Here is a 24,927-nt window from a genome sequence, read left to right as displayed (position 1 = left end):
TTTTCCTACAGATGTTGTATTTCTAAAATCTAGTTTCTTTTATGACTGAGAAAAGGGTAAGGGGAGGGTTGGTCTGTTTAATCCTATACTGTTTCCTAATAGTAGAAGGGAGGTGACAGCTATAAATACCGTATCTAACAAAAACGTATTTTAACTCATTTTCCATGGCATTTAATGCATAGGAGTAAGAACTCTAGCTGGAAATCAAACACACTTCTACCTAACAGCAAACCAAAGTTGTACAATTCTAGGAAAGAATAGTGTCAAAGTTTTTTCTCTTCCCTCTATTCTATCCAGTTGTAATGGTTGCATTAAAAAGCAATGTTTAATACCAACACCACCAAATAAAATGTATAGGTTTTCTAAGTTGAACAAAAAAATTCATTATTTGTTTCCATTTAAAAATTACTTTATTCATTGTCTTACCAGAATGCCAAGAAAAACAAGTACTGAAAGGATGCTAGCAGTTTACAAATTAATTTTTTAAAATAATAATTACTTTAAGTCTCAAATCAATTTTGATTTCCTCACTCCTATTTTAAATGCCTACTTTATTTCTTTCATTGCACTTAGCATGATTTGAAATTATCTTGTTTATTTACTTCTTACTTTATTATAACTTATTTGTTTAATCACTTATTAACAGGGATCTTGCCAGTTTCATTTGCCATATTTTTTAACAGCCTGACTTAGGAAAAACACAAAGTATTTGTTAAATTAATTGTAAAAGTATACTGTTTCAAAATAGAAGTCACTGTTTTGAGACCTATAAAAGACACTAATATCTTAAAATTAAAGGATGGATGTTCTGTGTCCTCCTATAAATTAAACTGGGATGGAAATCTGTTGAAAGTCCAGGTGTCAGTAGAAAAGAAAACCAACTTCATTCTCTAGTTGGGGTTAGGCAAATGCTTAGCTCAATCTTGGTGGATCCAAGGCAGCAAGGTAGGAAGGCTTCCCTCTTCAAATATAGTAGCTATTCATTCACTGGCACTTCACAGGGACTCTTACATAAGCTTTTGTACCAAGGAAGGGTTCTACTGCTTAAAAACAGAGTCTTAGGATATGGTGGTAGAAACTGGTGTTCTGGGGAATCTGAAGCAAAATCGCTGAAATTATTTTGCATTCTAAATTATTTTTTCCTTTCAAAGTCAATGGGCTATTAAGTATTATTAATGTTTCTAAACTATAACAAAATTAATTTCTGTCTCAATTGTAAAGACTTAAAATGCCTTTTTAGAATTTGAAGGATAAGTGAACATAAAACTTCTAAAATCAGAAAATTTTTGCCTTTTAGCTATATAAAAAATTAAAAGTAAAACCTTATATTGGGAAATTTTAGTATCTCTGGACTCAAAGATTTCTCCTACCACTGTGTTAATCTTACATATGCACTTGATTTCTTTCTCTATAGAGAGAGCATTAAAAACAGTTTATTGTTTCCTCCCTTTCCAGGTTGCACTTTATCTTGAATAGATAAAACAGATTAGCTGTAATAGGATTCCAGCATGTGGGCAGATGTCTACTTGTCATGGACGATCTCTCTTGCAATCAGCTCCTTCATTATTTCATTGGTACCACCATAGATTGGCTGAACTCGGGCATCGACATAAGCTCTGATAAATCAGAAGATGATTGAATGAATAAACAAAAGATATTAGAAATTACAGATTTTGTCTTACCAGGTAACTATTAGTTGCTTTAAAGTATCCATTTAATGAAATCTGAACAATAAAAGTTTTTCATAAATTACTTTTTTTCAGTATGGCATTCATCCTAGATTGATATAATTGTAAAAATTCTATTGAGATATTGATCAATTATATAGCTTTGTTTTAGTTTGCTTGAAGAGATTATAATTTCAAAATAACACTTATGTTTAATTAATTTTATAAAATTCAGCACATATAACAGCATTCTTTAAAAGGCTGTTACAGATTCAGAAACAAATGGAATGTCTTAGTACCTTGTTATCTTTAATGTTTCCCAAAAAAGTTGAAATCTACCGGCTTCATAGAACACAAAAAGAAAAAAAAGTACATATTTTCTAGCATCCCTTTAGATTTCTCACCACCACTGCTGCCATCAGGGTATAAAATTGATGCTTTAGAAAATATTACTTACCATCAAGTTAATAAGTAACTTCTATTTTAGAAATGGTTAATAGAAACTCCAGTAATACATTAAGTTAAAATACTTAGTAGCTGAGTCTGTGCCACAAAAAAATGTTGTTGGGAATCCACTTTTGGTAGCAATGACAGCAACCATGATACTGTATATTGTTTTTACTTTTTCTTGTCTCATTTTATCCTCTCATCTCAGTATTATTATTTTGCAGGTAAAGGAACGGAGGTGCAGAGAAGTTAATAGATTTACTAATTAATGGTTATTATTTAAAGGTCACATAAGAGATAATTAGCTGATTGGAATGAGAAGGTAGGTATCCTGCTACTTTGGCAAGTATCTTTTTTATTTTCATTGGCCCAGACATGTATGACCAGTTTTGAGCTTTGGACTTTCCTAGTAGATACATTCAAAGGTACATTTTTTTCAAACATAAGATCTGGGTTTTTACAATGTTATTTAATATTTGCGACAAATTAAACGTCCCAGCTCTCTAGGAACATGACAAATTCTGGACTTCCCCTTATCAATATTCATCATAGTACTTTGCAAACAGTAAACACTCAGTAAATATTTACTGATTTGATTTGCTGTATTACAAAGGGATTTTAGAGTCTGAATACCTACTTGCTGATAAAGCTTGAAATCCAGAGAAATCTGTGTTTTCAAATGTTTTTTTCTTTTGAACAGATTCCATTTTTGCCCACAAAATCCAGCACTTGCATTTAGAAGACCTACTGGGCATTTCAGCCTACTTCAGCAATCTCAATACTTTTAGACATTTTTGGACTGGGTTGGGCTTTTTTTTTTTTCACATTAAAGAAGTTCCAATGGAGTAGGTAATGACAGAGGTCAGTAGACCTTTTATAAGTTACTAATTAAATTTAGTCATCAACTAAAATTAACAGAGAAGGGCAGCAGAAGGAATGTTTAACCACACACTGACGAAGCTCTGTATCTCAAGCTACTCTTCCTAGCACAGCAGAGAAGTCTTAAATGGCAATGCTTAAGTCTCACTTCACAAACAGGCCCTAAGACTAAAGAGTAGTACTGAAATAAACTCACATGCTTAAGACCAATTATTTAAAAACAAGCAAACAAACAAAATGAAACAAAACAAAAAAAGCACCTCTTTTATCTGTGAAACCTATGCAACACACTAGACAACACAACAAGACTATGCAACACACACACACACACACACACACACACACACACACACAAATAACACAGCTAATCTGAGGAAATAAGAACTAGAATGATTTTTTCTATCAAATCAAAGTCTATACATGGCATCCACATACTGCCTAATGTGTCCAATTAGCATTTTCATGATTATCTACTACTCTTTCTCTTTTTATCTTAAAAAAATTTCCTTCCCTGTGTCTTTGGGGAGTGAAATAGAAGTCTAGTTTAAAAAGTTCATACACTCTTTGAACTAGCAAACTGTCCAAGAAGGGAATTATTATTTCTGAAAGGAAATATAAGTCTCCCAAATTGAAACCATGGATTTCAAATAAATCATCAAGCTACAAGTTTTGCTTGCTACTGACCTAATGGAATGGCCTCTGAGAAAACTGAGACCAAGACTTATGCTACACTCTATATTCTTGGCCATGTAGATGGCTGACTCCCTCTTACCTAATATGCCTTTCTTAGAACCCAAACTGAAGTAGACAAACACTGAGCCACTACATGTCTACAATCCCTGCAGCAGTAGTAGCAGCACAGTTAAGTAGAAAAATATAAGCATCCATTATTATTTTACTTTATTAACATTGGGAATATTGTGAATAAGTGGATTAATATATGAATAAAACACGAAAATGCACAGAACAAATTCCAGTGATGATTTAATATGTGCTAACATAACTCAGTGTTTACTTCTGGTTTCAATGACTACACAAAGATAAAAAAAAATCTGCTTTTGATTAAGTCTTTTTTGAAATAATTCTGAAAGAATATACCAAAATCTAAGAACAAGTATTGATAAAAAATATATATAAAAAACATTTAGTTACTTCATCCTTACATGCCCACACCAAAGGTAAAAGCCCTAGTCGTTGCCGAGTTTTTATAAAAGGGTATATACACCCTGTGATTAAAGCTTTCTGAGTTGCTTAATGATACTGTAACTTTAATAAAATGTTTATTTTCCTCATTAAAAGCTTAAAGTATATCAAGTGTACTCAATTATGCTTGCCAAAATGATAAATTTGAAAGTCACTTTGTGGGGGTAAAATTGCAGTATTTCCAGAATCTCTTGCCTGGCCTTCATGCATCTGCATATCAATAGGTGTTTCCAAAGGGTGGAGAGAGGTAGCCATCTACATATTAGTAGGTAATTACAGGGGCCAGCCAGGCCCTCTCTAGACTGAGAAGTTGGGTAGGGTCCCTTTTTCTGCAGCTAGGTCTTGAGAGCAGAAGTGGATGACTGCTTGTAAGAAATAAAAAGGTTTCTCCCACTCTGTTTCTCCCTTCAACTGATTTCAGTATCAAAGGTATTTTGCCCTGGGATTTACCCCCCAGAGTTACATCTGGCGGTAGTCAGCACAACCTCTGAACCCAAAATCTGTGCAACCCTTGAGCAGGATGCCCAAGAAATGGTGGGGAGATGCCTAGAACACCCCCTGTGCATGGTGGGGAAGCCCCAGTGGTGGCAGTGGCAGAGGGTTCAGCTTCACCTGTAAGCCCCCTATCTGTGGAATTTCCAATTTAGGGGCCCCCAGTGGGGAATTAGCATAGAGTAAAGCACCTCCTTGAGGAGTGGGGCCTTCCCCAGAATTTGGGAAGGGTGGAGACACAGGAAGCTGTGGAATTAGCCCTCTGTGAGACAGAAGACTGCTTAGAGACCCTGAATGGCTGTGTAGCAGGTGGGATTGTGGGATCTCTTTTCCTCAAAATAGGATACAACACCTCCTAGAGGTGTGGGGCCCTCTAGGGGGTGTTATCAAGAAGAGAGAGAGGGTTATTGAGGAGAGAGAGAGAGACTTTGGCAGGAGAGAGACACACTTCAGCATTGCTTGGAGGAGCTGGGCGATGACCTATGGGATGCCCTTAAGAAAGAGAGATGGTTACTGAGAAGACAGGTTGTGCTCCTGGACGATACATTAGCAGCAGTGATGGAGGAGGTATCAGGAGAATCCGTGTTGCAGGAGGCCATGGGGAAGGGGGAGGAAAGAGCAGCACCTTCAGCCCCAGAGATGGTAGAAGAGATGATTGGAGAGGATGAGGGGGTGGGGCCCTCAGCCCATGGAGGCCACTGCCCGAGGCACTAGCTTCTCCTGTATTAAAGGTCCACCCAGTTGTAATTAAGAAAATAAAAATGCAACAACCATGGGCGCCTCAGAGGGAGGAGCCACTCCCTCCCCAGGTTGTGGAGCACTCCATGCTCAGCCCCTATACCCAGGATGAGCTGGTGGACATGAGTGTCTGGTATCAGCAGAAGCCATCAGAATATCTGCCTACATGGCTTTTGTGTCTCTAGGATATGGGGGTGGAAAACATTGTTATGTCAGGTTCTGAAATGTGTGGACTGGCCTCCCTGATGACTCACCCCCTTCCCTCCAGCAGCAGTTGCAAAGTGCCAGTCACACCTCAGGGAATTAGGCACTTCTGGATTGGCTGACGGCAGCCATCAGGGCAGTTTGGCCTAATCAGGGTGATTTACCATACTTACCCACTAGCTGGAACACATATGCAGAGCACCAGCAGGTGTTGTGGGAATTGGGCATGAAAAATATCATCTATAATATGGACCCTAAGGGCCCTGAGGAGGAGTTGTTCACTGAAATCTGGTGCTGCATACAGCTCCCCCCATCTCTGTGTGGATCCCTAGTGACTATTCTTGCCCCCCACATAGGGCAACCCATAAGTGAGGCTACTCATACTTTAGCAGATCTGGGGGAGATTGAAACAATAAGAGCACAGAAGGAAGCACAGGCTATGACTGAAAGGAGAGGTGCAAAGGGCCCCGTGAAGATCTCAAGGACCCAGATGTTGGGTTGATTTGATAAAGGCCAGGGTAGTGAAAGAAAAACTTGATGGGCAGCCCAAGAGGACCTTGTTAGAACTGTGGCACCAATTAAAGCCAGAGAAGCAGTTCCAGCCACTGAAGTCCAGGACATGGAAGCCAGAGGTAAAGCCCCATATCCGGCTTGTGTCCTTGCAAGACTTCCTGGGGTACAGTACTCAGGCTCTGCCTGGGCCCTCACCCCCACAAGAACACAATTGGGTATCATGGTTTGACTGAGGGTGGAATCGAGGCCCCCGCCTTGGGGGACATGGTGGGAACAGGAAGTCACATGTAGAATTAGCAATTCATGGTCCCCCATGAATGTACAACATGTCCTGCTGCTGGTGGACACAGGAGCTGAATATTCTCTGATTTATGGCAACCCTGAGGGTTTTCCCAGGACCCCTGCTGTGATAGATGGCTATTGGGTAAGGCAATTGGAGTAGAGAAAGCCCAAATCCCATTGGGAACAGGGCACTTACGCTCAAAACAGCATACTGTGTACTTTCTCCTATCCCTGAATATATTTGGGGGGTAGATATCCTGCAGGGCCTGTGGTTACAGACCACTGCAGGTGAGTTTCGACTGAGGGTACATGTGGTAAAGTTAGTTCTGAGGGGACATGCTCAGCACCCACCTATAGCTCTGCCTGTACCTCAGAGAATGGCAAATACTAAGCAGTATAAATTGCCCAGGGGGCATAAGGAAATTGGAGAAACTACAGGAGTTGGAGAAGATGGGCATCATAAAGCCCACTCATAGAGATATTTTTATCTCCCTTTTAATTCCCCAGTGTGGCCAGTGAAAATGTCAGACTGCTCCTCACATATGACCATCGACTACAGGGAATTGAATAAAGTCACACCCCCTTTGCATGCTCCTGTCCCCTCTATAGTAGCCCTTATGGAAACACTCAGGCATGAGCTAGGTACGTATCAACTTGTGAACCTTGCTAATGCTTTCTTCTCATTGACATAGCAGAGGAAAGTCAGGAACAGTTTGCCTTCACCTGGGAAGGCCGGCAGTGGACATTCACTGTCCTTCCACAGGGATACCTCCACAGGCCCACCATTTGTCTCAGACTTGTAGCCCAGGACTTGGCCACATGGAAGAAACTGCAAACAGTGTGGCTGCATCACTACATTGATGATATGTTCACATCTGATTCTCTTGCAGATTTAGAAGAGGCAGCACCTAGACTGCTGCAACATCTACAGGAGAAAGGATGGGCTGTGAACAGCACCAAGGTTCAGGGACCTGGTTTGTTTGTAAAGTTCTTGGGGGTTGTCTGGTCAGGTAAAACTAAAGTGATTCCTGAAGCAGTCATAGACAATGTCCAGGTTTTCCCTACCCCTACCACTGTGGAAGTCTTACAAGAGACTTCGGGCCTTTTGGGCTTTTGGAGAGTGTTTATCCTGCACTTGGCACAAACTCTGAAGCCCTTATACCTGTTGGTAGGAAAAGGCATCAGATGGGACTGGGATGAAACATGTGCAGTTGCTTTTACTGCCGCTAAGCGCATAGTCAAGGCTGTACAGGCCTTGAGTGTAATGGACTCATCAAGGTCCTGTGAGCTAGATATTCATGTAACCCAAGATGGTTATGGATGGAGCCTTTGGCAGCGGCTTGACTGGACATGCCAACCTATTGGATTCCGGTCACAACTATGGAAAGGAGCAGAGGTCTGGTACACCTTGATAGAGAAGCAACTGGCTGCTGCGTACCACACCTTGCTGGCTATGAAGCCCATCACCAGAACAGTTCAGACCAAGGTAATAACCACCTATGCCATCGCGGGGTGGGTGCAAGACTGGACCCAAAGCCACTGAGTGGCATGGCACAGATGCCAACCTACACTGGCCAAATAGGGTGCATATTTACAGCAGCATAGTGCCCTCTCTACTAGCCCCTTAAATGGAGAACTCCAACACTTATTGGGGCCAGTGATGTATACCAGTGGAAAGCAGGAAGAACTTGCTTTTGAGCTATTGGTAGCTAAGTGTCCTTATCAGGAGGGAAAAGCCCCTATACCTGAAGATGCTTGGTATACAGACAGCTCCAGTCATGGGCAGCCCCCAAAGTGGAGGGCTGTGGCTTTCCATCCTAAGACTGAGACAATATGGATGGAGGATGGAGAGGGGAACAGCAGCCAATGGGCTGAGTTGTGGGCAGTATGGCTTGTGATCACCCAGGAGCCCTCCCCTATAGTTGTCTGCACTGATAGCTGGGCCATCTATCAGGGCTTGACCCTGTGGCTATCAACATGGTACCATGCCAACTGGATGGTTGGTTTCCAGCCCCTATAGGGGCAAGAGCTGTGGCAAGACCTATGGGCCTCTGGTCAGACTAAGGACTCTTACTGCATATCATGTGACTAGCCATTTACCTTTGGTATCTCCAGGAAATGATGAAGCAAACACACTGGCCCCGGTGTATTGGATAGAAGGAAAGCCTGCCTCTGATGCAGCCCAGTGGTTACAAAAGCATTTTTTGCATGTGGGGCAAAAGACATGTGGGCTGTAGCCCATTGGTGGGGCTTGCCATTGACCTTTGAAGAAATCAGCAGAGCCTGGCAGAAGTGCCTTGTATACTCTAAGAGGAACTTACACTGAGTCCTGCAGCAACATGGGAGAATACTAAAGGGGCCGATACCCCTTGTCAGATGGCAGATAGACTATATTGGTCTCTGCGGATATCAGTATGCCATGACTTCTGTGGACACAGCTAGTGGACTATTGGATGCTTTTCCTGCATGTCATGCAGATCAACAAATCACCAAGAGGGGCCTAGAGCATCTCTCTGCAGCCTATGGCAGGCTGCAGGTCACTGAGAGAGATCAAGGCACTCACTTTACTGGACATGCATTACAAGAATGTATGCAGCAACTAGGAATAAAGTGTTAGTTTCATCTACCATATAACCCTACCAGGGCATGCATGATAGAAGTACAATGGTTTGTTGAAATCTGGCCTGAAGTAGGACACCAATAGTCTATGGGGCTGGTCAGCTTGTTTATGGACAGTGCTATGGTGTTTGAATGAGAAGCCCCAAAAAGGAGCCTTGTGCCCTGTGGATATGCTAACACACACTGCTGCTTCTCCTATACAACTATATGTGCAAACCAAAGAGGAGTTATTGAAGCCCAGATATGGGCCAGTAGAGCAACATTCTGTTGCCAGCCCCTAAGGCATTAAACCCTGGAGACTGTTGAGTGGATATGGCCCTGGACATTTCAACACACAGATCTGCAATGGCTGGCCCTTCTGGCACCTTGGGGACAAGGCCTGGAAGTTGGCCCCCTGTGTATTCCTGGAGTAACAGCAAAGTGGTCCCTAAAGATCATGGTAGTGTATCCAAAATATCTGGGAGGTAAGAGCATCTTACGGAGTTTTGCTTTATCTTTATGGTCAGTGCATGTACCTCCCATAGCCCTATATATTGACCCATCTGTAACTCCCACAGGGAGGGGGTCAAAGTCTGGTATACTAGACCAGAACAAGATCCCATTCCTGCCACTGTCCTATCACAGGACCACTCTCTTGCATGTTTCCTACCTGATGGACAAGATTTGCCTATGCTGGTGTCATTAAAACATGTATCTTATTGCCCTTAAGGTTATTTTCTTCTACAGTCTTTGTGGTCTAGATGTGCCGCATGGCTGCAGCTGCCATGTGATGATTGCTCTGAACTCCCTAACTGTTCAGCTACTGCCTGCCTGTGGGACGAGTGAGCTATGGATTTAATCTGCATAGGACTTTGAACCCAGCTGAATCCTCTGGCTTGAGGATTATCATAATTTTAATGCTACTGCTACTGTATGTTATTAATCTGGTTATAATGTTCCCGTTTTCTCACACAGGGGCCACTGTGGAAGTGGGGGAATGAGTAGGATTGTAAGACGAGATTTCTGGAGAGGTGGGCTGTGGGTAAAATTGCAGTATTTCCAGAATCTCTCACCTGGCTTTTGTGCATCTCCATATAAATAGGTGTTTCCAATGGGTGGAGAGAAGTAGTCCATCTCCATATCAGTAGGTAATTACAAGGGCCAGGAAGGGCATATCTGGACTGGAGAGGTTAAGTGGGTTCCCGTCTTCTGCATCAGGGTCACAAGAGACATGGGAGAGCCGAAGTGGATGACTGCTTATAGACAATAAATGGGTTTCTTCCACCTTGGGGAGTTCTCCCTTTGACTGATTTCAGTTTCAAAGGTATTTTGCCCTGGGATTTTACCCCTAGAGTTACACTTTGAATACTCATATGATAAGTTTCCCCTTAAGAAACTCTGTATATAGATTAAAATTAGGAAATGTTTTAGAAGCTCACGGCATTCTCCATTCTCAGATTAAGAACTAAATTGGATTTCTCTCTACATAGCAAAACTTCTGTGGGCAAATTTTATAAACTCATATTGCCAAATAAGGGGAAAAACATATTTTCTAGAGTGATGAGGAGAAATGCCATGGGGAGATTATAGAGGTAAGACTATAGGAAGAGAGGAAGAAGAAATTATTGGGACAGAGGAAGAAATATGGAAGAGGATGCTGCCTGTCAGCAAACTGGAAAATACTTATATGTAATAGAATTTTAAAAGGATACTTAATTCCTTTTAATTTGAAGGAAATAAAAATTCTATTTGGAAAAAAATAATTATGTTCATTTTTTTAGAGCAAAATCATCAAATATTTAAGATATGACAATTTAGATCCTTTTCATATGCAGGTCAATTTTTCTTAGTGCTTTTTTTCTTCTTTTTTAGTTTTAAAAAAGTGGTATTTTCAAAGAATACATGTAAATGACTAACAGGTATATGAAAAAATGCTCATCAACATCACCAATCATCAGAGAAATGAGAATCAAAATCACAATGAAGTATCACCTCACACCTGTCAGGATGGCTATTAATAAAAAAATTTTAAAAAAACAAGTGCTAGAAAGGATATGGAGAAATTGGTATGCTTGCACCTTGTTAGAAGGGATGCAAAACAGTGTAGTCACTATGAAAACCAGTATGGTATTTCCTCAAAAATTAAATAGAAATACCATATGGTGTAGAAATCCCACATCTAGGTATGTATTTAAAAGTATTGAAAACAGGATCTCCAAGCAATATTAGCATTTACATGTTCATTGCAACATTATTCATATTAGCCACGATGTGGAAACAATCTATATGTTCACAGACAAATTAATAAAGAAAATGTAGTATATACATACCATGGGATACTACTCAACCTTAAAAAATTCTACAGTATGTGACATCCTGGATAAACCTTGAGGACATTCTGCTATGTGAAATAAACTAGCCACAGAAACACAAATATTACATGGTTCCACCTATACTGGATATCTAAAATAGTCAAATTCATAGGCTTAAAAAGGAATGGTGGTTGCCAAGAGCTAAAGGGGGAAGGGGGTATGGGAAGGGCAAGTCACTAATCAATGGGCATAAAGTTTCGATTAAGCAACATGAATAAATGAGAGATCTACAGTACAACATTGGACCTATAATTAATAATACTGTATAGTACAATTAAATTTTGTGAAGAGGGTAGCTCTCATGCTAAATGATCTTACCACAATAAGATAATTAATAGTCAATGCAAATTAAAATAAGAATGATAACTTATTTTTAACCCGGTAGATTAGCACAAAGTTTAAAAGGTATTAAGGTTCATAGCTTAGGAGGATAAGTCATACCCAGACTTTGTTCATTTGAGTATAAATTGCTATAAACTGGAGGGAATAATCTAGAAATAAATTGAAATTTAAACTATGCATACTTTTAAACTAGCAATAGTTCCGACACTCTGTTCTGTTGTAACTGAAAATACATGTACCTAAGATCAATGTATAGAGGTGTTCGTTGTAGTAGCACTGTCACAGTAAAAAAACAGAAATAACCTGAGTAATTATGGTTAACCAGTGAAATAGAATACTATTTAAAAAAAAGAAAAAGAAACTGGTATTATTCCTTCTGTATGTATACTGATTCAAATAAAGCCAAGCATCAATTTTTAGTATACTGGTCTCCTTCCTGTGTTTAAGAATAACAAAATCCCAGTGGTAAGCTGATAACATAAAGCCGTTCACATCTGCTTGAACACACTGTGTAGTCAGTTGAAAAATGCCAAGATTTTTCACCTCCTTTCCCTCTACACTCAGTATACAAAGCACAGTAAAGAAATTTTCCTTTTTCTTCACATCATCCAGAAGAGTGTAACACAACAGCCATACTTACTTTGCAATTGGGTACTCCCACATGTATCCCCAACCTCCATGGAGCTGTACACAATCATAAGCTACACTGTTTTGTAACTCAGATGCCCTAGAAAACCGAAATAAAACACAGAAGAGGAACACTTGAAATGGATTTTCATGAGGTGCTTCACAATTAGTAAACAAATTATTTATGATTGTTTAAATGCCACATTTATCAACCAATTAAAATCAGGAATATTACCCAGTCAGAGAAGACTGATATAAAACACATATGAAACAAATCTCAGGAAAATTTTCACACAGTGAAAACTTTCTTCATCAATTATATTTCTGGCTGGGTTTTTGTTAAGGCTAGAAACAAAATATGGAACATAGATTTTGGCTACTTTATGCCTTGAATGTGATATAGTAAAAACTTGAATTCGGTTTAATTTACTTAGATTCTTTATATGATCTACATTAACTGTGTAATTATCCAGTCACCTACTTCCTTTTGCTTTGTAAAATGCCTTTTTTCCTCCAAAGATGTCACTCTACCTGAAGGTTGCAAGTCTGAGTTTCAGTAACTGTGAAATAAAATTTTATGGTTTTCAGAAATAAACTGAAAGTAAAAGTAGAAACCTAAAAGGGTAGACTACTATTGAAGTACATGCCATCTTATAGGAAACACATTAAAACTTATTTGGGAATTATTATTCCTGAAGCATGTTTATATCAATACCTGAGAAATATTATTTTCTGATCTCATCACAATTTTAACTATCATTAAAATTCATAGGATAAGTGGGAGGGATTTTATTCATCTTAACATAAAAATATATTAGTTGAAAATTCTTTTCAATGTTCTTCAATAGTGCGAAACATAAAGCAAAGGTAAGCATAGACACATTTTCCTACTTAAAATAATTTTTAACTCAAACCATAGGACAGGTGAGGATATTCCTAAGAAGCACAATAACAATATAATGATTAACAGCCAAGACACAAGGGGGCAACAATATTTGGGATTCTATAAATTTTTGTATTTGGCAAGTATTTTAGTGAAATATTTACTGGGCTATAACTAGTTGCTTCCTCTGCTTCAATGTGAAATACCAGTATGTCTATAAACCTAGTGTTTTCAAAGAACAGTGAGGTCAATAGCTATCCACATATCTTTTTTCCAAAAACATCTTATCTAAAAAATTTTTTATACTTTTCCACCTAGTCAAAGAACTTGCTATAAATGGAAATGCAAAATGTCTCCCCCAAAAGCACAAGTTTCTGGTAATTTCACATCAGTTTCAACCTGGCAATTTTAATATTTTGGAATCATTACATAAAGCACTATTCTGCATATTTCTACTTCTGACTGAACTGGACACAAGTTAATGAATAATGACAGGACTTTTTTCTAGGTTATTTTTGGGCTAATGAGATGTGAGGATGTTTGTTTCTAAAACAGAGGAAGTCAAACTCACTTCCAGAGTCTTGATTTAAACTATGTTCTTGCATCTTAAAATATACAAAAACCTTATAGGGATCTTTTTCAATGAACTCATCTTTAATATCATAGCTAATCATCTTTAATATAAATCAAAGTCTTTCTGAACTTAATGGTACATTTTTCCTTTCACTTAATAGAGTATGTGCAACTTTGGACAGTAAATTCCTCAGAAGTTTTTCTAAATCTGGAAAACACTTTAAAAAGAAAAGTCCTGTCTAATCTATGATTTTACAGATATAAATGTTGCCCAGAGATAATTAAATTTAATGAAAGAATTGGGACTCTATCTCAGCACACTAAGTTTCATTGCCCTTTTTTGGTCTCGCTATCCTGCCACTCAACAGATCATTTGAAATCAAACTATGACTTGAATGAACTAATTAGCCACCTTACTTCAGTCTCTTAATATTTTATTTTCAATGGCAAGCCAGAAGTTAAATACCAACTTTGAGTAATTTTTAGCACATTATAAATAGGCTTAGTGGGACCTTTCAGCATTTTTTAAAAAGTTGGTTCTCACTGCTGGTTTTCATTTACACAGCCTTTAAATTTACACTTCCTTTAAGGCCCTTGAGGCTGAGTGTAAAGTTGGAACAATTCTATAACAATCTGTGGAAATACCACATTTTAATTACTGTAGCATACATACCAGTATTTTGCCATGGAAGCAGTGGCAGAGTCCAGACGTTTTGCTTGATGCAGCTGGAGACAGCTGTCCACAAAAGCTCTGGTTACACAAATGTGTGTTTTTAATTCTGCTAGCTTATGCTGCACCGTCTTGCGTTGAACAGAAATGAAAGAAAAAAAAGAGCATGGTAGAAGAGCATATTTTGGATCACCTAGCATATCAAAAATTGCATCAGAGAAATACGAAGTTGAATTACTGGGTTTTCTTTTTCTCCCCCAAAGAGGCATACATTAACTAAACAGCTTAAATTTAAAACCCATTATATCTCATTGCTAAGGAAAACTGTACTAAAAGAGATGCAAAAATAAATAACATCTCATGTTTGAGATTCAGAAATTTAGGCCATTTAGGGAAACTTCTTATAAGAGCATAACTTTAATGGGTTAGCACCATCTTGTGGTATAGTCCTTCAGGTACAACTGCTGAATACACATTTTCCTCAAGAATTTAAATCCATGAAGAATTTTTTCAATTAATAAACTAAGTATATACACATTTCTCTATTCTGCTTCTTTGTCTTGATGTAAAGTAATAAAGTAACAAGCTGGAGAGACAACATAAAAAATGTTTATTAGACATCATTTTATATTGCGAAGTATTTACTCTAGATCTGTAGAATGCTGTAGAGGAGTACCAGAATCAGAGCCCCCAAGAGATCAAAGTCCAGCACCCCCAAACTCTCCCACCTCTCACCACCTGCCCTTTTATCACTCTCAATAGCTTATAAATAGTCTCTTACTTGAACTGAACCTTCTGGAATTGTCAGTGTTAACATACCCATATACCTCCTTCCTGTTAGCCATAGTCAACCAACAGTTTTCTCGGAAATCCTTCTATCTAGACCACCCTCAATTGCTCTCAATTACGCTCCCTTCAAACACATTTTCTTGCATTTCTGACTATTGGCACTCACACCTAGAACTTTAAATTTACATCTGGTCTCTTTGGCACCAACTCTTCAACCTCCTTCAGAAAACTGGCTTGGATTTGAAAAACTGGCTTTCCACATTGGGTAAACCTCCAAAAATACACCCCATTCTGGTTGACCTCTTAGGTTCAAGGCTGAGCTATGGTTCGCTAGCTCCATCTTCCTTGTGGAAATTGAGACAGAAAATAGTTTGATCATTTCGCTGTGGAATTTACAAGTGAGACATTCACTGTGGTTAACAAAAGGCGTGGAAGTTAGTGACAAAGGTGGCAAAGTGAAAATCAAACTAGAAATTAAATATACTCCACGTCCAAAGCCATGATTGAGTTCTCCAAGGAATGTTTTAGGGCTCAGATTCTGAGAGGATGTTGGCCCTGCCTTTACTGAATTAGGGCAATTCTCAAACCACAGAACCCAACCTTTCAGGATCATTGTGGTGGGGATGGGCTGGGTACTTTACATTTCTGGAAAAGAGCAGAAAAGGAGTATAGTAAGACCCAACTGCAGGCAAGACCAGGGTGCATCATGTGGAGCAGGAGCTGAGGGCCAGATTCCTCATAGGTGTATCGACATAACTACTGTGCTGATGAAAAACCAAGCTGGTTGCCTTTCCTTTGGCTCTATCCCATCCTGTTCTAGAAACAGACATTGTGACTGACTGGCATCCGCTGATTCCAAAACCAAGCAGGGGAAGGATGGTGCCACACTTTTCCCACTTTTGTATCCTGGCCTTTAATTCAGAACAGACTGGGTTATATCTAATTTTTTTCTGTACTCATTCTTTCCCTTACTTTTTCTATCTTCTTTCCAATCATTTATATTAGGCCAAATTTCTGCTCTGTCAATCAGCACCACGTTTCCCACTCCCACACACACATCCAAGTTTACTCATAGAAAACTTAAAGATGAAACACGAAATGAAAAAACTGGGTTAATACTCTACTGTACATTGAAAACGTGAGTATACATTTCATGAAAATCCCTGAAACTGAGATCTAAGCCTATTCCTGGTTTAGTTCAATGACATTATATATGAAACTTCATTTGTAAAATAAGGGGGAATCTGACAAGTCTCAAGATACTTCTCCCCACGCTCACTTCCCTCCTGTGATGACACATTTGAGAATTTACGCTCTATTGGCAATATGAAAGAATCAAGATCAATTCACTCTTGATTTGTCGAGAGCTGTTTCTATGGGAATGATGGGAGCTTCCCAAAGCTGAAGTTAAATTTCAGATCTGGATGGGCTCATTTTGAAGTCTTGCCTCAGTGGATTCAGTGAGGTCCATGAGTCTGAAGGAATTAATGCCTCCAAGAGTACGTAACTTACTCTCTGGGGACAAGAGATTAAATATTTACATATTCTTGGCATTAAGCTGGTTGTTACTAAACAGATTTGGTGTTTCCTCTTCACAGCAGACACTGCGTCATACTTTCAGAAATTGTTCTCTAATGAACGATAGCTAATAATTATACCATACATTATTAACAGCATGTTTTTGTGAACGATCAACATGTTTGCAGTATTTTCAACATTCATTAAAGTTGTTAAGAGACAACACAAGCATTTAAAAAAATTCCCCTAAAGTTACTAAATGGATCAGCCAGAGTTTCTTTCAGAGTTCCAAATGACAAAATTCCTAGAATCATAGAATTATGGAATTGGCAGGCACCTCAGAGTGGTGATCCAGCCCATTGAACAATACCATCAGTTATACTCTAACATATTATGACTCATATATAAAATAAAACATCTTAGGTTTGCTGCCCAATTTTATGGTTAATCTCACATGTGAGGTCTTAAGAGCTGGATATTTTACTTTTGGAGAAATATAAAGAAGAAGGGTTTTTGTTTTCCTCTCCTATTCCTTTTCTTATTAGTTTGTGTCCTAGAATACCACACAGGATATAACTAAAGCTTGCATTAGAAAACAACATTGACTTTCCACTTCACTGCCCATGAGTAAAGGAAGTGAAGAAAGGAAGAAGGTCTATCTACTTTAAATTTCTGTGGTAAAAATAGTGTATAAGTCAACAGCGTTGGTCCTGGAGTTATCTGTGTAAACTTGGAAAAGTCACTTAGTCTCTCTTGGCTTCAGTCTCTTTACCTGTAAAATGAGGATAGATATAATACTTGTTATATACAGATGTTGTAAAGAAAAAAATGAGACAATCCATTTAGCAGTGTCTGGCACATAGGCCCAATCCAATAAATGATAGTCATTATTATTTATATCTGAATTTCACTGTTTTGTAGTCTATTCCATGGAAGGTCATGAGATTTGACATCAAACATGGAGAGTATAAATAAAAATAAATGAGAATGCTATAACTATTGCTGCTCAAGTATGTAGGTCTCCATCCTAAAAAGAAGACAAATTTTGTAAAATGCATCCAAATAGAAAGAGCCAAAATGTACAAAATCCAGATAACAAAGAAAAAGGAAACTGAATATTATATAGTCATAAAATGACATTTGGCCAAGTATAATATGACATTTAAAGGTTATCTATTTCATAACTAGAACCATAGTGCACCCAGCTCTGGAACAGAAGGTATAGGCATGTATGGTCATTCATCTTCTCTGAATATATTATTAGACTGAACATGAAAATATAGTCAAGGAAACTTATTTAGGTAAAACAGGAAGATAAGAAAAACATCTCAGAAATCTCGAGCATATACATTTACTTAGAAAACAATACAGGCATAACTCAGAGATATTGCAAGTCAGGTTCCAGACCACTGGGATAAAGTAAATATTGCAATAAAGTGAGTCAACATGTTTTGGCTTTGCAGTGCATATAAAAGAATATTTCCACTAAAGTGTGCAATAGCATTATGTCTAAAAAAAGCATATACACCTTAATTTTAAAATACTGTATTGAAAAAAATGCTATAATAACTTGAGCTTTCAGAGAGTTATAATCACTGATCACAGACCACTGTAACAAATATAATAATGGAAAAGTTTGAAATATTGTGGGAATTAACCAGAATGTGACTGACAGAGAGACACAAAGTGAGCAAATGCTGTACGAAAAATGGCACCCATAGACTTCCTCTATACAGGGTGGCCACAAGCCTTCAAGTTGTAAAAAAACACAATATCTGAGAAGCAGCGAAATAAAATGAGAGGCCCTGACTACCCATAGCAGTAACACACTGTTGAAGCAGAATGCTACTGCCACCTAGTGAAATGTTAGTAAACTACCTTTGAAAGAAGGCAACAATACAACAGCACTTACTTTGAAAAGGATTAAAAGTATCATTTTGTTATAAAAAATATGTATACACATTTACTTGTAAATAAGTAAATATTTAAAAATAATATTTTCCTCCTATGAAAATACATTATACCAGTTTTCTACTTCCTTCATGGTTAAATGTCAAATCACATTTAACATTCTGAGCTATACAGATTGGATTACCTGTGTAACTGTTAAGTAATATTGTAGTCATCTTTGTTGTAATTTAATAGGAATTCCATAAATACAAGAAATGTAGATTTTCAAGTGGATGGAAATATGTCTACTTGTTTCACTTTTTATAGTATCCAGAATAGGACTAAAGGCAAGAGTGTTCTTCAAATAAGCATTTTTGATATGAAAGTGGTGGTGGTTGTGTTTCAAAAGAAAACAATACTAAATCCACTTTGGGTACAGTTGGGAAAGTCAGAGTGATACCACGTCATACTGTTAGGATCCTATAGTGTATATTTCCAGAGTCATACCTTTCGAATTATATTTGAGCACTGCTACCTTCAGAAGGCAATTTATACACATTTACTCAGTGAAACAAAAGGGAATATAAATAATGTATGTTTACTTCTCAGTGGGAGACTACTGGCATTTTGAGTGAGACAATTGGTTGCTACACAAAGTATCTCTGAATTACAGGACATTAACAACACTGGCCTCCAGGGCACTAAATATCAAAACACCCCCAATGTTGTGCATCCTCCTCCTCCCTGACATTTCTAAATGCCTGAAGGGAAAAGGTCAGTCATTGAGAATCACCAATATTTATAAACAGTGATACATAAATGAAAAGGAATATAAAGTACAGCATCCTTATTCTTAAGGAAATCACAATTCAGGCAAGCCAAGTCATACTGTTTTTAAAAATATTTTCTTGATTAAGTGTGTGTCTCATTTTTATACATTTAGGACAATAATTTTAAATCTATTACATCAATAAGAAAGTCAGGATGTAAGTTTTTTTCAGAATGGAAAAAGATAACCTGATGAACATATAGAACATACAGGTAGCAAATAGTTCCCAAAACAACATGAAATAGGTCCAGAGCAGGAGCAGGAGGTTGACAAAAGACTCCCTTTATAGGAATGAAATGGAGGAAGAGATTACACAAGGGAAAAATAATAACAACAGCTAATTTTTTTTTTTTTTTTTAATAATTATTTTTTATTGAAGGGTAGTTGACACACAGTATTACATTACATGAGTTTCAAGTGTACAACACAGTGGTAGAACATTTATATACATAATTCTAGGTTCCAGCTATCACCCTACCAGGCTGTTACAATATCTTGACTATATTCCTTATGCTATACATTACATCCCGGTTACTAATTTATTTTACCATTGGAAGTCTGTCCTTTTTTTTTTTTTTTTTTTTTTTTTTTGTGAGGGCATCTCTCTTATTTATTGATCAAATGGTTGTTAACGACAATAAAATTCTGTATAGGGGAGTCAATGCTCAATGCACAATCATTATTCCACCCCAAGCCTAATTTTTGTCAGTCGCCAATCTTCTGAGGCATAACAAACAAGTTTTTACATGTAGAACAAATTCTTACATAATGAATAAGTTACATAGTGAACAGTACAAGGGCAGTCATCACAGAAACTTTCGGTTTTGCTCATACATTATGAACTATAAACAGTCAGTTCAAATATGAATACTCATTTGGTTTTTATACTTGATTTATATGTGGATACCACATTTCTCTCTTTATTATTATTATTTTTAATAAAATGCTGAAGTGGTAGGTAGATACAAGATAAAGGTAGAAAACATAGTTTAGTGTTGTAAGAGAGCACATGTAGATGATCAGGTGTGTGCCTGTAGACTATGTGTTAATCCAAGCTAGACAAGGGCAATAAAACATCCACGTATGCAGAAGATTTCTCTCAGAACGGGGGGGTGAGGTTCTAAGCCTCACCTCTGTTGATCCCCAATTTCTCACCTGATGGCCCCCCTGCGACTGTGCCTGTCTTAGGTTGTTCCTCCCTTGAGGAATCTTACCCGTCTCTGGCTAACCAGTCATCTTCCGGGGCCATACAGGGAAATGTGAAGTTGGTAAGTGAGAGAGAAGCCTTATTGTTTGAAAAAGTTAGCTTTTTACTTCTTTGCATATTTATGCCCTGTGGCTTCTATGCCCAGCATTTGTCTTGAGGTATCTTTACCACTTGGAAGAATTATGATACTCGGTAAATTTGATATGAGGCACGAATTCTATTTAAGGGTTGTAATTAGGAAGGAAGAAGAAAAGCTATAGAAGTAGCAGGCGGAAGAAAACATGGGAAGATTGATTATTTCTTTGATATATCTTCTTGTAGAGTAACTTCAGCATGTATATGTTTTAAGCTACTACTTAAATTGCACACACACATTAACATAATAGGAGTATAGTTACATAACCAAAGCATATCTGTAATTACCAGCCATCTGCAGTGAAACCAAGAAAACCAGTTAGGCACCTTAGGCATTTGTGAAAACTTATCTATGATATGGTGGATATTGTCCAAATGAACTTGAACAGTCTGAGAGAAATCAGACAAGTTAAAACAACCCATTCCTGGGGACTGTTCACATGCCATATGTTCTTTTAACAATAAACAGTTTGTAGTTGTAAGACTTTGGAGCGCTACAATTTGCACTTCTCCAAATTCTTGGTTGAGTTCAAACAGTATAGATCCAGTCCAATTTTGTTGTTTTACTGTATGCACAGGCCAGCTTAGATATCTCCTTCCTCATTCCCATGGCAGGTCCAGGAACTGGTGGGATGAGTGCATCTACAGCTGTAGCAGTGCGTGGATCTTTGTTGGGGTTTTTTGATGATCATCTTCTGGCATGAGTCTTCCAGAGGGTGCAGATGTTGGAAGTTCTTTTTCATATCATATCTTAGTTCATTTTCGGGGTAGCCCAATTAGGCTTTGATCCTCTGTATAAACACAAACAGACCCTTTGCCTACACTTTTATATGCCCTTTATACCCTTGTGTAGAACTCGTTGGAGGTTACCACACAGGAACTGCCCTTTTTTTTTTTTTTTTTTTTTTTTGCTATCACTAATCTACACTTACATGACGAATATTATGTTTACTAGGCTCTCCCCTATACCAGGTCTCCCCTATAAACCCCTTTACAGTCAGTGTCCATCAACAACAGCTAATTTTAATGAGTGTTTACTTTGCCAGGCAATATTCTAAGCACTTTGTATATATTATCTCATCTACTCATCACAGTAACTCTATGAGGTAGCTATGGATATTATTCACATCTTACAAATAAAAAAACATTTCTGAGAGGGAGAATTCGACTTGCCTAGGCCTCAGATTCAAGTAACTGTAGTAAGATTTAAACCACACCTGACCTTAATTCTTGTAATGCTGGCCTGAAAAGCTACCAGGGTTTCATCTCCCCCTTTCTCTTTTCTTTATTATTTTTTATTAAGGTATCATTGATATACAATCTTATGAAGGTTTCACATGGGCAACATCGTGGTTATAATATTAACCCATATTATCAAATCTCCACCATCCCCCACAACCCATTGCAGTCACTGTGCATCAGTGTAGTAAGATGCTATAGTGTCATTATTTGTCTTCTCTGTGCTATATTGCCTTCCCCGTGACCCACCTACATTATGTGTACTAATCATAATGCCCCTTAATCCCCTTCTCACTCCCTTCCCACCCACCCTTCTTAACCCCTTCCCTTTGGTAACTGCTAGTCCCTTCTTGGAGTCTGTGAGTCTCCCGCTGTTTTGTTCCTTCAGTTTTGCTTCATTGTTATAATCCACAAATGAGGGGAATCATTTGGTACTTGTCTTCCTCCACCTGGCTTATTTCACTGAGCATAATACCCTCTAGCTTCATCCATGCTGTTGCAAATGGTAGGATTTGTTTTCTTCTTATGGCTGAATAATATTCCATTGTTTATATGTATCACATCTTCTTTATCCATTCATCTCCTGATGGACACTTACCTTGCTTCCATTTCTTGGCTATTGTAAATAGTGCTGCAATAAACATAGGAATGCATATGTCTTTTTGTAACTGGGCTTCTGCATTCTTAAGGTAAATTCCTAGGAGTGGAATTCCTGGGTCAAATGGTCTTTCTATTTCTAGTTTTTTGAGGAAACTCCATATTGCTTTCCAAAATGGCTGAACTAATTTACATTCCCACCAACAGTGTAGGAGGGTTCCCCTTTCTCCACATCCTCGCCAGCATGTGCTGTTCCTCGTCCTTTGGATGTTAGCCATCCTAACTGGTGTAAGGTGATACCTCATTGTGGTTTTAATTTGCATTTCCCTGATAATTAGCAATGTGAAGCATCATTTGTGCCTGTTGGCCATCTGAAATTCTTCCTTGGAGAAGTGTCTGTTCAGACCCTCCATCCATTTCTTAATTGGGTTATTTGCTTTTTAGGTGTTGAGGCATGTGAGCTCTATATATTTTGGATGTTAACCCCTTATTGGATATGTTGTTTACAAATATATTCTCCCATATTGTAGGATGCTTTTTGTTCTGCTGTTAGATAGTACAGAAAGAAGCTTTTTAGTTTGATGTAGTCCCACTCATTCATTTTTGTTTTTGTTTCCCTTGCTTCAGGCAATGCGTTCAGGAAAAAGTTGCTCATGTCTATATTCAAGAGATTTTTTTGCTTATGTTTTCTTCTAAGAGTTTTATGGTTTCATGACTTACATTCAGGTCTTTGATTCATTTTGCAATTACTTTTGTGTATGGAGTTAGTCAGTAATCCATTTTTATTCTCTTACATATAGCTGTCCAGTTTTGCTGACATCAGTTGTTGAAGAGGCTGTCATTTTCCCATTGTGTATCCATGGCTCCTTTATTGTGTGTTAATTGGCCACATATATGCGGGTTTATATCTGGGCTTTTGATTCTGTTCCATTGATCTATGGGTCTATTCTTGTGCCAGTACCAATTTGTTTTGATTACTGTGGTTTTGTAGTAGAGCTTGAAGTTGGGGAGCATAATCTCCCAGCTTTATTCTTCCTTCTCAGGATTGCTTTGGCTGTTCAGTCTTTTGTGGTTCCATATGAATTTTAGAACATTTGTTCTAGTTCGTTGAAGAATGCCATTGATGTTTTGATAGGGATTGCATTGAATCTGTAGATTGCTTTAGGAAGGATGGCTGTTATGACAATATTAATTGTTCCTGTACATGAGCACGGGATGTACTTCCACTTATTGGTGTCTTCTTTGATTTCTCTCATAACTATCTTGTAGTTTTCAGGGTATAGGTCTTTCACTTCCTTGGTTAGGTTTATACCTAGGTATTTTATTCTTTTTGATGTAATTGTAAATGGAATTGTTTTCCTGATTTATCTTTCTGCTAGTTCACTGTTAGTCTATAGGAATGCAACTGATTTCTGTGTATTAATTTTGTAGCTGCAACTTTACTGAATTCAGTTATTAGTTCTAGTAGTTTTGTGGGGGGGAGTCCTTAGGGTTTTTAATGTATAATATCATGTCATCTGCAAACAGTGACAGTTTAACTTCTTCCTTAACAATCTGGATACCTTTTTGTTTGTTTGTGTAGTCTGATTGCCATGGCTAGGAACTCCAGTACTATGTTGAATAAAAGTGGGGAGAGTGGGCATCTTTGTCTTGTTCCTGACCTTAGAGGAACAGCTTTCAGCTTTTCACTGTTAAGCATGATGTTGTCTGTGAGTTTGTCGTATATGACCTTTATTATGTTGCCCCCTATACCCATTTTGTTGAAAGTTTTTCAAGAATAGATATTGAATTTTGTCAAATGCTTTTTCAGAATTTATGGAGATGATCATATGATTTTTGTCCTTTCTGTTGATGTGCTATACAATGTTGATAGATTTTCAAATATTGTACCAACCTTGCATCCCTAGAATAAATCCCACTTGATCATGATGATCTTTTTGATGTACTTTTGAATTCGGTTTGCTAATATTTTGTTGAGCACTTTTGCATCTATGTTCATCTGGGATATTGGTCTGTAATATTTTTTGTGGTATTTTTGCCTGGTTTTAGTATTAGAGTGATGCTGGCCTCATAGGGTGAGTTTGGAAGTATTCCCTCTTCTACTTTTTGGAAAACTTTAAGAGGATGGTTATTAGATCTTCTCTATATGTTGGATAAAATTCAGTGGTGAAGCCATCTAGTCCAGGGGATTTGCTCTTAGGTAGATTTTTTATTATCAATTCAATTTCATTGC

The 24,927-nt window shown here is 37.9% G+C and overlaps 1 protein-coding gene across 1 annotated transcript in view; it reads right to left on the bottom strand.

Moving 5' to 3' along the window:
• Window positions 1–384: 384 nt before the first annotated feature.
• ACADL (acyl-CoA dehydrogenase long chain) overlaps window positions 385–24,927 on the bottom strand; it is a 62,017-nt gene continuing 37,474 nt past the window's right edge. The window contains exons 9-11 of the mRNA XM_036926841.2: window positions 14,494–14,621; window positions 12,378–12,464; window positions 385–1,616 (exon numbers count right to left, since the gene is read on the bottom strand). Coding sequence (XP_036782736.1) covers window positions 1,523–1,616; window positions 12,378–12,464; window positions 14,494–14,621 — 309 coding nt within the window. The 3' untranslated portion in view covers window positions 385–1,522. The remainder of the gene's footprint in view (window positions 1,617–12,377; window positions 12,465–14,493; window positions 14,622–24,927) is intronic.

Source organism: Manis pentadactyla, chromosome 6, assembly GCF_030020395.1.
Source record: "Manis pentadactyla isolate mManPen7 chromosome 6, mManPen7.hap1, whole genome shotgun sequence".
NCBI lineage: Eukaryota > Metazoa > Chordata > Mammalia > Pholidota > Manidae > Manis > Manis pentadactyla.
The sequence above is the reverse complement of the archived record's forward strand: the minus strand, read 5'-3'. Positions and strand labels throughout refer to the sequence as shown.